This window comes from Schistocerca cancellata, chromosome 6 (genome assembly GCF_023864275.1).
Source record: "Schistocerca cancellata isolate TAMUIC-IGC-003103 chromosome 6, iqSchCanc2.1, whole genome shotgun sequence".
Lineage (NCBI taxonomy): Eukaryota > Metazoa > Arthropoda > Insecta > Orthoptera > Acrididae > Schistocerca > Schistocerca cancellata.
Genome location: NC_064631.1, coordinates 482,767,022 through 482,784,890, shown reverse-complemented (window position 1 = coordinate 482,784,890; position 17,869 = coordinate 482,767,022). Strand labels below are relative to the sequence as shown.

General features: G+C 43.8%; 1 protein-coding gene across 2 annotated transcripts in view; it reads right to left on the bottom strand.

The window, feature by feature from the left end:
- LOC126190700 (2',5'-phosphodiesterase 12-like) overlaps positions 1 to 17,869 on the bottom strand; it is a 152,367-nt gene that overhangs the window by 46,991 nt on the left and 87,507 nt on the right. For both annotated transcript variants that reach the window (XM_049931165.1, XM_049931166.1), the window contains one exon: positions 7,409 to 7,564. In XM_049931165.1, coding sequence (XP_049787122.1) covers positions 7,409 to 7,564 — 156 coding nt within the window. The remainder of the gene's footprint in view (positions 1 to 7,408; positions 7,565 to 17,869) is intronic.

Genomic DNA, 17,869 nt, shown 5'->3' with positions numbered 1-17,869 from the left:
CTTCCTTCTCAAAATCCCTGCATAGCTGACCTAAGTTTTCTGTCACCTAGCACAAAACTTGTGACCTGGTACCCTGCACCTAATTTCTCCTGAAGCTGCTGGCCCACACCCTTCCCATGACTGCTGCCTATAAGCAGAATCCTTCTTTTCCTATTATGGTTTGATCCTGAGCTGCCTTTTTTTCTTTAAGCTAATATTTTGCTTCAACCTACTTACAACTACATCTGGATGAGGCCCTTCCTCCACTTGAGATAGCAAGCCAAACTGATTTACTATTTGAATTTCTGGAGTTTTTTCAAGTGTTTCCCTTTTTCGCCCTTTGCTTGCTACCTTTTCCCACTTCCCCATCTCTTTTTCCTCCCTTAAACTACATAATTCCAAGTTCGCGTTATCTAATTCAGCCTTAAGGGCGCAAATTTTTGCCTCCTGTTCAGCGGTTTTTTTGTCCTTTCTACATAACCTACACTGGCATGGAAGAGCCTCATTTTCTACCCTTGTTTCCTTGCTGCTACATTAGCCCCAAGGAAACCATAACTTACAGTCTACACAGAACACCGCCTCTTTTAAATTTCTATGGCAACAACCCCATTTGTCACACATGGTTTGATAGACAAACTTAACACAAAAGCGGAGATGGCCCGCAATCTTGTATGCAAGTTAACAAAGAGTTTAATTGGTACCTAATGAAACAGGGCTGCTAACAAGTGATTCAAAACTGTCCATGTAACTATTAACAGATTAATAATTTCTTAAGTTAATATGTTGGGGAATTTATACAGAACAGCAGATTTTATGATTATGTTTGAAAGGCTTGCTGCTCTGGTAGCTCAGCACATGGTGGCAGCCTGAAAATAAGACACTGAACACTTGTAACTGAATTAAATGATGCTGAATCAGCTCTTAAGAGGACATGTAGCATCCATGTTTGTAGCAATAGTGCCATGGATATGAAAATGTAATACACTGAAAATATTTGTAATTTTAAAGGGGCACATAAAGATAATTACTGAAAGTTGTAACTTCTTGTAAGTGGTTAAATACAAAGTCAATATTGAAAGTTGTGGGCAACTCATTATTAAAATCCCAATTCCAACAGTGTAACATAAATGACTGTGGGATCATAATCCACAGACTTTGCACCATATGATGCCATATTGTGATCGTGACGTCATCAGTGACTATAATGTCACCACAGGCAGTACTTTTCCAAATGGCTGACATCATGGATAGCAGGCAACAGATGGATTCCATACTCCAAGATTTCCGGAAAGCACCAAACACAGTGCCTCACTGCAGGCTGTTGAAGGACTGAGCACATGGATTAGGTTCCCCAATATGTGAGTGGCTTGAAGGCTTTTTAATTAATAGAACTTAGTATGTTGTCCTCAGTGGCAAGTGTTCATCAGAGTATCATCAGGGAAGTGTCACAGGACAGCTCTTATTCTCTATATACATAAATGATTTCATGGACAGGGTGAACAGCAATTTATGGCTGTCATTTTCTATATACATAAATGATCTGGTGGACAGGGTAAGCGGCAATCTGTGGCTGTTTTCTGATGCGGCTGTAGTTTACAGGAAGCTGTTGCTAGTGTGTGACTGTAGGAGGATACAAGATGACTTAGACAGAACTTCTAATTGGTCCCATGAATGGCAGCTTCCTCTAAACATAGAAAACTTTAAGTTTACATGGAGTAGTAGAAACAATCTTCTAATGTTTGAATACATCATTACTAGTGCACTGCTCGATACAGTCACATCAGTTAAATAACTAGGTGTAATAGTGTGAAGCAATATGAAACAGAATGAGCTTGCCAGGTTAGTAGTAGGGAAGGCAAATGCTCCACTTTATTCTACTGGGAGAATTTTGGAAAAGTGTAGCTCATCCATAACAGACACAGTGCATAGAACTTTAGTGTGACCCACCTTGAGTACTGCTCGAGTGTTTGGGATCCCCATCGGATCAGATTAAATGAAGATATCGAAGTAATTCAGTTTGGTCAATCAGCATGTAACTACTACGGCAATAGTCAAATGGGAATCCCTGGAGAGAATGTGACACTCTTTTTTGGGCACTATTGTGGATATTTAGACAAGTGGCATTTGAGGCTGACTGCAGATCGATTCTACTGCTGCACCACACATTTCATGCAAGGACTATGAAGATACGATGTGAGAAATTAGGGCTCATATGGAGGCTTATAGACCGTCATTTTTCCCTTGCTCTATCTGTGAGTGGAATAGGTGAGGAAATGGCTAGTAATGGTATGGGGTTCCCTCCACAATGCACCATACAGTGGCTTATGGAGTATGTGTGTGGGTGTAGATGTAGATCAATGTTTCATTTTCACAAAGTGCTCTCCCTGAATGCCTTGTTAAACAGGGAAAATGTGCTGCTGAAATTCACCTCAGACTTCAGAATGCCTATGGAGATGTCTGCACGACCACCAGCAGTGTTAGGAGATGGGTGACACATTTAAAAGATGCAACATGAGTGTCCAAGATGGTGTTGTAGCAGTTGCCCTCTAACTGCCTCCATGGAATGCAACAAGAAAAGAGATGGGAGCTCATTTGAGAAGACAGGCATGTCACAGTGAAAGAAATCAGTGCAGAAATTGCATTAGGACACAGAGCAGTGCCAGAAATGATTCAAGGCTTATGTTATCAAAACGTTTGTGCTCACTGGGCCCCATACTTATTAAGCGAAGAAAACAAACTTCAACAAAACCATCACTCAACACCGTCTTCATATATTACAAAATTAAGTTAATGAATTTTTGCTGAGTATTGTGAAGGCAATGAAAGCAGGTTTCATCATTATGAGACTGAAACAAATGCCAGAGTATGAAACATTTCCAATGTTGATGCTATAGCACATTATAAGAAATACTGCAAAATATTAAATACTGTAATACGGATGTCAAAGCAAATATATTACAAGGAAAAGATAGTCATATCAGATAACAAAATAAAGACAATATGGGATATAGTGAAGGAGGAGACCGGTAGGACCAGACATGAAGAGGAACAAATAGCATTAAGAGTAAATGATACATTGGTGACAGATGTGTATAGTGTTGCAGAACTTTTTAACAAACATTTTATAACTGTTACTGAAAAGATGGGGTTGTCAGGTTCGGTAGATGCTGCTATGGATTACCTTAGACCAGACATTTCAAGTAACTTCCATAATATGAATTTGACCCTCACTACCCCAACAGAAATAATGTCCATCATAAAATCTTTAAAATCAAAAACATCTAGTGGGTATGATGAAATATCAACAAAGTTAATTAAAGAATGTGATTCTGAGCTAAGTAACATATTAAGCTATCTGTGTAACCAGTCGTTTATCAGTGGAATATTTCCTGAATGGCTGAAATATGCTGAAGTTAAGCCACTGTTTAAGAAGGGAGATAAAGAAATAGCATCAAATTTCCATCCAATTTCACTGTTGCCAGCATTCTCAAAAATTTTCGAAAAAGTAATGTACAGTAGTCTTTATAACCATCTTATCTCAAATAACATACTGTCAAAGTCACAGTTTGGATTTCTAAAAGGTTCTGATATTGAGAAGGCTATCTACACTTACAGTGAAAATGTACTTAATTCATTAGACAAAAAATTGCAGGCAACTGGTATATTTTGTGATCTGTCAAAGGCATTTGACTGTGTAAATCACAATATCCTTTTAAGTAAACTAGAATATTATAGTGTAACAGGAAATGCTGCAAAATGGTTCAAATCTTATATCTCTGGCAGGAAACAAAGGGTGTTATTAGGAAAGAGACATGTATCAAGCTATCAGGCATCATCCAACTGGGAACTAATTACATGTGGGGTCCCACAAGGTTCTATTTTGGGGCCCTTACTTTTTCTTGTATATATCAATGACCTTTCATCAGTAACATTACCAGATGCCAAGTTTGTTTTGTTTGCTGATGATACAAACATTGCAATAAATAGCAAATCAAGTGTAGTCTTAGAAAGATCAGCCAATAAAATATTTGTGGACATTAATCACTGGTTCCTAGCCAATTCTTTGTCACTAAACTTTGAAAAAACACACTACATGCAGTTCAGAACTTGTAAGGGGTGTCCCAAGAGTATACGTCTAACATATGATGACAAGAAGATAGAAGAAGTGGACAGTGTTAAATTCTTGGGATTACAGCTTGATAATAAATTCAACTGGGAGGAGCACACCACAGAACTGCTGAAGCGTCTTAACAAATCTCTGTTTGCAATGCGAATTTTGTCAGACATAGGGGATATAAAAATGAAAAAGCTGGCATACTATGCTTACTTTCATTCCACAATGTCATATGGGATTATTTTTTGGGGTAATTCATCAAGCCAAGCTAAAGTTTTCCGGGCACAAAAATGTGCAATAAGAATTATATGTGGTGTGAACTCAAGAACATCCTGCAGAAGCCTGTTTAGGGAACTAGGGATACTAACTACAGCTTCCCAATATATTTATTCCTTAATGAAATTTGTCATTAAAAATATATCACTTTTTCAAACCAACAGCTCAATTCATGGAATCAATACTAGAAATAAGAATAATCTTCACAAGGATTTAAAGTCACTTAGTCTTGTACAAAAAGGTGTGCATTATTCAGGAACACACATTTTCAATAACTTGCCAGCAGCCATAAAAAGCTTAACAACCAATGAAATTCAGTTTAAGAGAAGCCTAAAGGATTTATTGGTGGCCAACTCCTTCTACTCCATTGATGAATTTCTTAGTAAAACCAACTGATTTGTATATAAGTACAACATAACTTCTGCACAATGTCAGTGCAGTAATGTGTTCACTGAAAATTTGTGTGTGTGTGTGTGTGTGTGTGTGTGTGTGTGTGTGTGTGTGTGTGTAAGTGTGTAAGTATAATCTAACTTCTGCACCATTTCAGTGCAGTAATGTGTTCATTGTAAATAAGTATTACAGTAGTTGTATTACATGTTTATTACCTTATAAATAAATAAAAAACTTTTTTATTTTAAATTCAGTGCATTAGTATTTGTAAAATGACTCTTAGTGTTCATTAAAAAATGACGATCATTCCACTTGGGACCTGTGGAATGGTACATTAGCTTATTTGTTTTAGTTGTAAATATTTGTCATGTATTGTTGTTTTTCTGACATGTTCCACATCCTGGAGGATCTCCTCACTGCGGATCAATTGGAATGAAAGTAAATCTAATCTAATCTAATCTAAACTGCTTAGATTCAGCACCAAAGAAGAAACCAAAGACTGTGCTGCCTGTCAAAAAAGTTATGGGCACTGTCTTCTGGGATGCATGAATGCACAAGGTTGCATTCTGATTGATTTTCTTGAACCACGACAAAACATAAATACTGCCTGCTACATCAAGACACTTTTGGAGCTCTGGTGTGTATTGTGCAATAAACACCCAGTGAACAAGGTCATCTTGCAACAGAACCCACATTAATACTCTGCAAACCACCATTACGTGCACTGCAGAGGGTGCATCCCACTGTACCGGTTATTAGGGTCTCATCCTGTTCCATTCACATATGAACCATGGGAAGTATCGTTATCTGAATGACTCTGTGTGCAGTAATTATTCTAATCTTATCCTCACGATCCCTGTGTGAGTGATACACAGGGTGTTGTGGTATATCTATAGAGTAACCATTTAAAGCTGGTTCTTGAATGATTGTTAATAGACTTTCTCAAGATAGTTTACATCTGTCTTTAAGAGTCTGTCATTTCAGTTCTATCAATATCTCCGTGACACCTTCCTATGGATTAAAAACACTTGTGACCATTTGTGCTGCCCTTCTCTGTATATATTCAATATCTCCATTAGTCCTTTCTGGTACGGGTCCCACACACTTGAGCAATATTCTAGGATGGTTTGCATGAGTGATTTGTAAGCATCTCTTTTGTAGACTGACTGCACTTTCCCAGTATTCTACCAATGAACCGAAGTCTACCACCTGCTTTACCCACAACTGAACCTATGTGTGATTATTCCATTTCATATCCCTATAAAGTAACACACTCAGGTATTTGTAGGAGTTTGCCAATTCCAACAGTGGCTCACTGATATTATAGTCATAGGGTATTACGTTTTTTCATTTTGTGAAGTGCTAAAAAATTTACATTTCTTAACATTTAGAACAAGTTGCCAATCTCTGAAACACGTTGAAATCTTATCAAGACCTAAAAGAATATTAATGCACATTCTTTCAGTAAGTACTTCATTATAGATAGCTGCATCATCTGCGAAACGCCTGATTTTACAGTTAATATTGTCTGCAAGGTCATCAATATACAACATGAACAGAAAGGGTCACAACACACTTCCCAAGGGCACACCCGAGGTTACTTCGACATCTGATGATGACTCACCATCCAAGATAACATGCTGTGTGCTCCCTACCAAAAAGTCCTCAATCCTATCACAAATTTCTCTTGATACCCCACATGATCATACTTTTGATAATAAGTCTAAGTGCAGTACTAATTCAAATGCTTTTCGGAAATCAAGAAACACTGCATCTACCTGGTTGCCTTGGTCCAAAGCTTTCAGTATGTCATGTGAGAAAAGTGCGAGTTGGGATTCACATGATCGATGTTTTCGAAAATTATGCTGGTTGGCACTGAGCAGGAAATTCTGTTCAAGAAATCTCATTATGTCTGAAAACAAGTGTTCTCTGCATATAAATGACAGCAGGTGAAATCCCAGCAACCAAAGTGGAAAAGGCAGGGATTTCTGAAACTAATTAGAACATTATTTTCCTGGTAATTTGTAGAAAAGGGAGAAGACAGGAAACGGGCAGAAGATACAGCAAAGAATAGGAAGTCACAGAATCCTGTATCAAGTGAAGTTATTATTGTAGAACTTTATGAATATGGAACAAATCTTAGTTGTTGATCCACTGTTGAATCAAAATTAATCCCTGCATTGCACACTGTCTTTCAGCCAGAGTTGGGAGTAATTTTTATTCTCTCCAGCAGGTGTGATCCCATCACTGATCACTGATTTCTGCCTGTTTACATTTCACTTAATGAATGACATCCGTATCAATTTTGAAAACCAGCAATTAAACTGTAGACGAAAAGTTTACCAAGGTCAAATGCACTGTGTGTCACTAAATATGAAGATGTTGGAATGTGAACATGAGGAAATATGGGTCCTAGGCTAAGTGGTTACTGTAAAGATTTTGGACTAAGTCTTGATCCATTGGGGCAATCATTATTTTCTTGCACCAAGCTGGAAATGCCAGAGCTTGTTTTTGGTTGTGCTTTGAGAGAAGGAAGACTGTTTATCAGTTCTGAAGCAAAGCTTTTTTTTTCATTTGGATATGGACACTTCTGTTAAAAGTATTTTAAGCATATGTACTTAAAGGAGAAAATACATTTCTAATAATTACCTTCTTTGAAATATCTCCCACAACAGACTGGAGATATGCAAGAGCAACAGAAGCTTGCAGAGCACGAAAATAATCAGGTTCAGGCCAGGAGCGTAAATGTGTGTTAGCGATTATCACACAATTATCCTCCTCTTCAAGAGATATCAACACAGCTATCTGCAAAAAAGGAAAGCAAGTTATCTTTTCATCCTTTCATTTAAAACCACACATCAGAAAACAACACATTATAGTATACCAAAAAATAGACAATCCAAGATCCTTTGAATCAAAATGAAAAATATTTATCACTTCATAACTTCATGAATTAAAATATACATGTAGAACAACTCAGAGAACTCGGAAATACAAAACTACAAGGGAAACTAAACTGAAACTTTATAATACAATGGTGGTTTCAGCAGTGTTATATGAAAGTGAGACATGGGTACTTTTGAAAAAAAAGAGAGTGAAAATTATGTCAGTTGAGATGAAATTTCTCAGGCAGTTAAAGGCTGCACACTGATGGACCAAATATGAAGCACAGAAATAAGGCAAGAGCTACAGATTTTCGATTTGGAAACCAAAATTAAAAAGTATGAAGTCAGCTAGTGTAACCATTTAGAAATAATGCAGCAAGATTGTCTACCTAGAATCGTCATGAGCTACACGCCCACTGGATAGTGAAGTGTCAAATGACTATGTACAAGATGGTTTCTGGAACAGGTTGTGCAGCCTACTCTGTAAAATGGTGATGGTAGTGATGGTGGTGGTGGTGGTGGTGGTGGTGATGGTGTATAGAACTATACACAGCAAATGGAATGTGTTAGAAAGGAACACCATTGCAATATCTTTAAAAGAAACTAGGTGTATGATTTTTTACACTATTAGCCTAATACATCAATGACAGACATAAAAAGAAATCTATGAACAGACATATTAAGCTACTCTCCATCCAGTCAAGACAAAGATAGCTGTATGATACTCAAAGAAATGCCCCTCACAGATAAGACTATTCAAATTCTAGTGATAAACTACTGAAGCATTCATAACAAAATTCCGAAGCTTGAAGTACCCATAAAAAGCAATGGAGGTTACTCTTTCCATCTCCTGGCGAAGTGCCAGTGTATGACAGTCTCTCTCTTTAATAAATAATCATTGGCAGTAGCCACATAAATCTCATAATGCCCACCACCGATACCTAAAGCAGGAAAGCAGGAGACGGGTTGGGATAGACGGACACTTTACCAGAAGATGGAAAGAGAGAGTAGCCTTCCTGAAATATCACACTTGCACTACAATCTTATGTGGCAAGAAACCTATGAAAATTTTATTGCATTGACACATCAAGAAAACCTTCACAGGCAATATTAAATGCTTTCACTGAAAACTACTCAGAACAGATATTTGGAAGCCTACTCATTAACATATATTTCTAATGACAAGAACAGATCTGAAGTCTCTGAATGTCTGCAGTGAAACTGACATTAGTGACTATGAGCCACTGAAAATTGTTATCAAAACAGAAATGGCAGCTAAAACAAATAGAAAGATAAACATGTTCAATAAAGTAGACTAAGAGGTAGTAGTGTCATATCTCATGGAAAAACTCTAAACCTTTAGATCTGGGCACCAGTACATATAGGAACTGCAGCTCAAAACAGTTGACCATGCACAGGGCAGATATGTACCTGGTAGAACAGTTTCTAATGGGAGGCATCTTCTGTGGTATGCAGTCTCTGCAAAGAAACCTCTAAGGCACAACGTGTTCCAAAAACCATCTTGTCCATAGGTGCAGAATAGGTATAATACGAAGGATAGGGCTATAGATGAGAGAGGTACTGAATGAAATATGTTTGGCTCTCAAAAGAACACTGTATAAGCCTTCAACAACTACTGTAGCAGACTCTTATCAACAGACCTCCCACCACTCACAAAGAAATTCTGGTCATATGCAAAGGTTGTCAGTGGCACCAACATAACAGTTCACATAGGTATGGATGATACAGGAACTGAAATTGAATGTAGCAAGGCTAAAGCAGAAGTGGTGAACTTCATTTTCAAATATTCCTTTGCAAAGGTAGATACAGGAGTACTACTCCAGTTTGATTCTTGCACCATTGCAATGATGAATGATACAGGTACTGTATTGTGAAATCATATTTTCAGCATTTGACTGTAATTATTACTTATTTTCTGCTACTGTCCAGTTTTGGTTGTAATGGCATTTTCAAATGGTAGCCCCAAAAAAAGGACCAAAATTACGTACAGCAATGGCAAGGAAAAAACAAATAAATAAATAAAACAAACATATGAAATTATATGGTGTGATAATTACTCCAGTACGAGGTCTGTTCAAAAAACTCTACAAAATCTGTAATTTCGGTACATGTAAATGGTGCGTTGGAGCGAAATGCAGTTGGCATCCTTGCACACACCTGTGTATAGTGTGTAACTGCAGGAAGTATCATTGTTGTATGTCTGTTACTGTTCAGTGCTATATTGAGTAGAAAGTTGCATCACATTGTTTGTGAATTTCAAGATGGCAGAGTTAGAGGACCAATGCATCTGCATTATATTTTGCACGGAATTCAAGAAAACCTTAACAGAGATACACCAAATGACGCAGGAAGTGTACAGTGATGACTGCTTAAGCCATACTCAGTGTTATGAATGGTTCACATGGCATAAAAATGGCCGGATGGAAATTATTAAGGATGACCCTCGTTCAAGATGCCCTTCAGCATCCACCGACAACGCTCATGTCAGTAACATCAACAAAATTGTGCATGCCACCTGAAGACTGACTGAGAGATTGCACAAGAATGTAACATTTCAGTTGGATCACGTCTTGAGTACTCTTGAGAGGATGGGGGGGGGGGGGGGGGGTGACTATGGCGTCGGCAGGAGTGGTCCGCAGGAGCCGTACCATGGTCAGCTCGACAGCGTCGGCAGGGAGCTGTGCGGGTAGAGGTCGTGAAGGAAGGTACAGCCACCGAACCTGGAAGTCGTTAAGGCAAGCCGGGCGTCGTACTGGGCATGCTGGTCGTGCAGCGACAGGTAGGCTGGCGGTTTGCGGGTGGAACGGAGCGACGACAACAACGTCTCCAGTGGGTGTGGCAAACACACGAAGCATGTCCAGGTTGATGTCGGGCGGTAGGGAAACACATTTCACCAGGTGGCAGGGAATGGCGGAGGTTGTGTCATGAGCACTGGGCGAAGAGAAACACACAACAAATCGTGTATAATCGCGCAGTATTGTTGAGATGTCATGGATTATGGCAGGGGGGACAGGCACAAACACCTCGAGCGAGGGCACTTTCAAGTTGGGGGGGGGGGGGGGGGGGCGGTGGCGGTGTGAGAAACCTCAACAGGGCAAGGCAGGCGATGGTGGAGAGGTCAAAGAGACCAGAGAAGGGCCCTGCGACAAGGGCGTGATCGTAGGTAAGCTCGATGTGGGGAGCATGTGGTCACTCAATGGAGTGTGTGAGACCGGAGTAGAGGGCGAGGTCGGAGGAGAGCTGGAAGTCACTCGACCGAGTGTGTAAGTCCGACGTGGAGGGAGTGGTTGGAGCATCATGAGCCACGACAGTGAGTGGCGTGGTCGTGGCCTGAAGGGGGGAGGAAGAAGGCTCGACATGAGCAGGCTTAAGTCTGTTGAGAGAGACTGTAACAGCTGAATCATTCATCTGGATGTCATAGGTGTTGGCTGAGCGCTGGAGAACTCGGTATGGGCCAGTATATGGAGGTTGGAGGGGAGCACAGACAGTGTAATCTCGGAGCATGCCATACTCGCAATTGTCCAGAGATTTCGGGACATGAACCTTAGGGCGTGAGTGCCTGGTGGGCGGAGGTATATGGAGGTTGATGAAGTGGTGTCTGACGCGGTCCACGAAGGAAGGTAAGTCAGACTGAGGGAGAGAAGCGGAAGGGCTCACAAGTCCCATGACTCGACGAAAGCTCGAGCAACAGTTTCTGCCGTAATATTGGGCAGGGGGACAGCCTCGACCCAGCGAGTTGTTCGGTCGATAGACGAGAGAACATTACGAAAGCCGTTAGAGGGGGGGAGAGGGCCGACAATGTCAATTTGAATATGCTGGAAATGCCCAGGATGGATCAAAAAGGTGCCGGGGGAGGGGGGGGTGAAGTGTGCTTGTGTACTTTGCAGCATTGGCACACGACACAGGAGCGTGCCCATTGCTGGCAGTCCTTGTTGACATTTCTCCACACAAAGTGCTCCACTACGAGGCGGGCGGACACACGAACACCGGGGTGGGCTAAATTATGCAATGCTCAATGCTTTGAAGACAGCTCGACGGAGCTTGGTTGGGATCAGGGGGCGTAATGTGCCCGTACTGTCGTTGAACCACATCTCAACAGAAATGCCAGGGAAGGTGGTGCGGATGAAGTGTAGTGAAGAGGTGGAGTGTTTCCTCATTGGCGGGTTGGAGGTTAGGCAGTTCAGAGGTGTCTAACAGCGTATGGACGGTGTCGACTCACGAAAGGAAATCAGCAACTATATCATCGGCACCCTTTATGTGTTTGACATTGGTGGTGAACTGAGATATGAAGTCTACATATCTGAAGCTGCGAGGAGGCGGGTCTGCTGCTGGGTTTGTAATGGCCGCAGCCAGAGGTTTGTGGTCTGTTAAAACATAGAAAGAGTGTCCCTCAAGGTCAGTCTTAAAATGCTTGATCGCTTTGTAGACCACGAGCAACTCCCTGTCAAACGCGGAATATTTCCGTTGTGCATTGGTGAGCTTGCACGAGAAGAACTGCAGAGGCGAAATGTGGCCATCGATTGTCTGGCTAAGGACAGCGCCAATGGCAGTACCGCTCGCGTCTGTGATAATGAAAAGCTGCACATTGGGATGAGGATGCGCGATGGTGCAGGCCTCAGAAAGAAGATTTTTGAGGGCAGTGAGAGAGTCGGTCATAGCAGGGGTCCATGGAACGGGCCGAGATCCAGAAGTGTTGGTGCCTGCCAAGGCATCCGTCAGTGGAGCCTGAATCTCCACAGCCCAAGGTAGATGTCGGCGATAATTATTATATGTCCCCAGAAAGTGCCGGAGCTCTTTGAATGACGAAGGTCTGGGTAGGTTTAGTATTGTTTATACTTTCCCAGGGGGCGGTGAAATGCCGTTGGCAGAGACCCAAAAACGCAGAAAAGTGACAGCGGGTTGATGTAGCTGCAATTTTTCCTGGTTGGTCTTGATGCCTGCTGCCGCGAGAGTGTTCATAACAGTTAGCACATGTCCTTGATGGAGGAGCTGAACACAAGAATGTCATCAAGATATGCAAAGCAGAATTTTAGGTCGAATAGCACTTCGTTGATGAAGCGTTGCCAGGTTTGGGTTGCGTTTTTCAGATCAAACGGCATGAATCGAAACAGAAATAACCCAATCGGGGTGGTGATTGCTGTCTTCTCGATGTCTTCAGATGCCATGGAGATCTCGTGGTAAGCCCATTTTCAATCAATGACAGAGAACGTGGTCGCACCTGCGAGGGAACTGGTAAAGTCGGCAATGTTGGGTATGGGGTAGGTGTCCATAATTGTTTGTGCATTTAGTCGATGGTAGTCTCTGCACATGCACCAGGACCCGTCTTTCTTGGGTGTCATATGTATGGGCGTAGACCAGCTAATGGCAGAGGGTTCAATGACGCCGGAGCTTAGTTGTTCAGAAATTTGGTTTTTAAGATCATAGAGGCGCTCGGGACAAAGTCGACATGGTTTACTGGAGATAGGGGGAGTTTTTAAGATCATAGAGGCACTCGGGACAAAGTCGACGTGGTTTACTGGAGATCGGGGGATCTGGCGTGAGGCGAAGCTTGTGAACCGTGCCCTTGGTGTGTGTGTGTGTGTGTGTGTGTGTGTGTGTGTGGTTTGAGGTTTTCAGGCGCTGAACAGCGTGGTCATCAACGCCCAAACACATAGAAACAGTAACACATGTGGTGAAGGGACGAAGACGAACAGCAAACAAGGAGAACGGCTAAAAGACACAGACCTGACGCAGTTCCAAATCCTCACATACAGAGGCAAAACAAGAGGAGAAGAAACGCACTAGAAAGGAAAGGAAACACAAGGAAATGAGAACAGAAATCGAAGTGAAACAAGTAGGTAATCGTGACTGGTGGACCTCTTACCTAAAACCTGGGTGAGCCAGTCACCCAGCAGCACAGTAAAATCCTCTCCCTAAAATCTGAGGCAACAAATTGGACAGGACACAAAACCGTAAGACCATAACCACAGTCGTTGTGTCGTGTTGCAAAATAGAGGGCAAATCCGGTGGCAAGGAAACCGCCGCCCTCTGGTCAGAGAATAAAAGACAGTCAAGTAAAATGTGGTGGACAGTAATCTGGACACCACAAGCACTGCAGATTGGGGGGTTCTCCCGCCGGAGTAAAAAACTATGCGTTAAGGGGCTATGCCTGATACGGAGGCGAGTGAGGAGAACCTCACCCCGCCTGCATGACTGGTAGGACGTACGCCATGGCCGCGTGGTGGCCTTGACCAGACGCAGCTTATTTTCACCGACTGCCAGCCACTCCTCTTCCCATTGACGCATAACATGAAAACGCAAAAGGGAGGTAACAGCATGGTGGGGGATGGCACATTCAACAATGTGAGGGAGGGAACTTGCATCTTTGGCAGCCACATCCGCCAGTTCATTTCCCCTAATACCCACATGCCCTGGCACCCTGCAGAAAGAAACCTCCTTCCCCTGCCATTGCAGGTGGAGTAGGGCATCATGGATGTTCTGGATGACCGTATCCGCTGGGTATAAGTGTTGAATGGTCTGAAGGGCACTCAGGGAGTCAGAACAGATGAGAAACTTAAGACTGGTAATACATCGCATCTGCTCCAATGCTCGCAAGATCACAAACAATTGGGCATCAAAGATGGTAAACGCCGTAGGAAGCCGTAACTTGATGACTCGATCAGGGAAAACAACAGCACAACCAACAGAACCCCCTGTTTAGAGCCATCCGTAAATACTGGTACATGGTCAGTATGCTGGTTTAAAATATCATAAAATAAGGAGGTAAAAACAAACGCCGGAGTACAGCTCCTCCGGTACTCTGACAAGTCTAAAAGTACGCTGGGCTTCTGGAGCAACCAGGGAGGCAGGCGGGTAAAACCCTGGAATTGGGGTGCCACACGCTCCACCCCAAGGGACTCAAGCAAATGCTTGGCACGAATCCCAAATGGTCTCGTTGCCCTGGGACGACTGGAAAAGAGACGTTCCATAGGTGGTCGGGCAACGGTAGGGTACGTAGGGGAGGTAGGACAGGCAAGGAATTGACACACCCGTCGCACCATGAGGAGTTTCCGCTGGATGGCAAGTGGTGGTTCTCCTGCCTCAGCACACAGGCTGGGGATGGGACTAGTACGGAATGCACCAGTGGCCAGCCTGATACCCTCATGGTGTACTGCGTCAAGAATCTTCAGATATGAAGGCCTCGCTGACCCATACACGGTGCATCCATAGTCAAGATGCGACCGGACGAAAGCCCTATAAAACTGCAGCAGACGTGCCCGATCTGCTCCCCAGGACCGATGGCGCAGCACTTCAAAATATTCAGTGCCTTCAGGGCCTGCACCTTGAGATCTTTAAGGTGCAGCAACCACGACAACTTGGAATCAAAAGTGAGGCCCAGGAACCTCACAGTGTCTCTAAAAGGAAGAACGGTGTCCCTCAGACGCAGTTCAGGGGAGGTAAAAGGACATCGAGAATGATTAAAATGAACACACACACATTTGTCTGCAGAAAAGGTAAAACCCGTCTTCGCAGTCCATGCCTCTAATCGCTTTATTGTAAGCTGCAGCTGCCGACTAGCAGTGACAAGACTGGAGGAAGAACAGAAAACAGCAAAGTTGTCCACAAACAAGGAGCACTGGGCAGGACTCCGGATAGTGGACGTGATACTGTTAATGGCGATGGCAAAGAGAGTGACACTTAAAACGCTTCCCTGAGGAACACCATTCTCCTGCAAATCAGATAGCACATTACCAACCCGATATCGAAAGAGGCGGCGGGAAAGAAAGGACCGAATGAAGATGGGGAGATGGTCACAAAAGCCCCACTGATGGAGTTGATTGAGGATAAGGCGGCGCCAAGTAGTGTCATATGCCTTATTAATGTCAAAGAATACACCTAGACAATGCTGGTTACATAGGAAGGCCTGCTGGATGGCCGCCTCAAGCAGCGTCAAGTTGTCTATAGTTGAATGACATCTCCGAAAGCCACACTGAGAGTGGCTAAGAAGCTGCCTGGTCTCAAGCAGCCAAACCAGGCAACCGTTGACCAGGCGTTCCAATGTCTTCCCGACACAGCTCGTCAAAGCAATACTCCGATAACTACTGGGATGCATTCGGTCCTTCCCCGGTTTGAGGAGGGGAATTAAAATCGCCTCCTTCCACGAGTCAGGGAACGTGCCAGATGACCATATCATATTAAAACAATTCAGGAGAACTTCCTTGGATGGCAGCAACAAGTGCTGCAGCATGCTGTACAGGATTTGATCATGACCGGGTGCAGTATCATAAGCCACAGACAGTGCCGAATCCAGTTCCCACATTGTGAAGGGGCAGTTGTAGGGTTCAGAATTTGGAGACCGGAAGTCCAAGTGACCCCTCTTGATGGCAGTGCGGTAGCGGCAGAAATCTGGATCACAGTTAATAGTGGCAGTAGATTCCGCAAAATGCATGGCCAGTGTCTGGGCAGTGTCTCTCGGCGCCGTGAGGAGACATCCCTGATGCAGCAATGCCATGACAGGTAGTTGGTTGCGTTTCCCGTAAATCCTCCTGATGGCTTCCCATACTTTCGTAGAACTAGTGGAGCGGGAGATGGAGTTCAAGAACGATTGCCATGACTGTCATTTGCTCTCTTTAATCATTTGCCGTGCCTTGGCCCTTGCCAGCCGAAAGGCCGCAAGATTGTCAGCTGAGGGACGGCACTTGGAGTGGCGCAGAGCTGCACGGCGGGCTCAGATGGCTGAGCAGCACTCAGTGGTCCACCAAGGGACAGGACGCCTCTTGGGATGACCTGAGGACAGTGGGATCGACAATTCAGCAGCATGGGAGATCACGGCTGTAACATGGTCGACCCATTCATGGACGCTGGCACGGTGTTCGAAAACAGCCAAATGGCTGAAAAGTGTCCAGTCAGCTCTGCAGAGGTGCCACCTGGGCAGCACTGGTAATGCCGCAGCCTCATCCAGGAGGCGAATCCAAAGGGGGAAGTGGTCACTAGAATGGAGGTCAGCAGCAACCTCCCACAGAGCAGAATCCGTGAGTGCTGGAGAGCAAAAGGAAAGGTCAATATCTGACAACGACCCAGAAGCAGTACAGAAATGAGTGGGAGCACCAGAGTTGAGGATGCACAGTTCTTCAGATGTCATGAGGCTTTCCAGAACGCGACCCCTGGGGCAAGTAGTCGTAGAGCCCCATAAGACATTATGAGCATTGAAGTACCCCAGAAGGAGAAATGAGCAGAGGAGTTGGCTAATAAGGTCTGTGAGAGCCTCAGAGTCTATTGCATCCTGAGGCGGTAAGTAAACGGAACAGATTGTGAGCCTCTGCCCCACAAGAAGGTCAATTGCAACTGCTTGCAAGTCCATAACGAGAGGGAGCTCAGATGAGTGGTGCATGTCATGGACAAAAACCGCAACACCACCCTTTGCCCTTTCCCCCATCAGATCATCTTTTCGATACACGGTACAGCCCCGTAAAGAAGGAGCATCAGTGGCCCGAAAATGTGTCTCTTGGAGACATACGCACAAGGGGCGCTCTCGTACAAGGAGTTGTAATTTGGCCACATGCGTCCTGAACCCATTCAGGTTCCACTGTAATATGGGAGCCAGTGATCAGGGTGGCTGAACTTTCACCCTGCTTCTGTGCTTTGGAGGAGAGCCCGTACTGGCCGGAGATTTATTCCTGGGGCGAGAAGATCGCCCCTGGTCAACATCAATGTCCATCAACTCCGATGGCGACCCAAGGGAGATGTCAGACAGTACGGTGGCCTCGTCATTGGACCAACCCTGACTAGTCTCCTCCGGTGGAAAAACCTTCACCTTCGGCGTCTTTGTCTTGGGGGGGCTTAGAATGCAGAACCTTGTCAACAGTTGGAGCTTTACTCACCTGGGCAGAGGACGCCATATGGGGAGGGGCAGGTAGTACTCAATGTCAGCAACCACGGCCTTGTCTGACATTGTGGGATGAGCTGCAGGTTGCAAAACAACTGCAGCAGCACAAGTGCACTGGCAAATGCAGGTATTAGTGCTGACACTAGCAACCTCCATTTGTGTAGCAACAGTGGCCAACTGTACCGGTTTCTGCAGAGCGGAAGCGAAAGATGTTGTAAACACAGGAGGCTGCATGGCCTAAAAGAACTTCTTGGCCTCACCATAGGGGATGCACTTGGATGTTTTGATCTCCTGTATCTTCCGTTCCTCGAGATAGATGGGGCAGACCCGGCTCCAGAC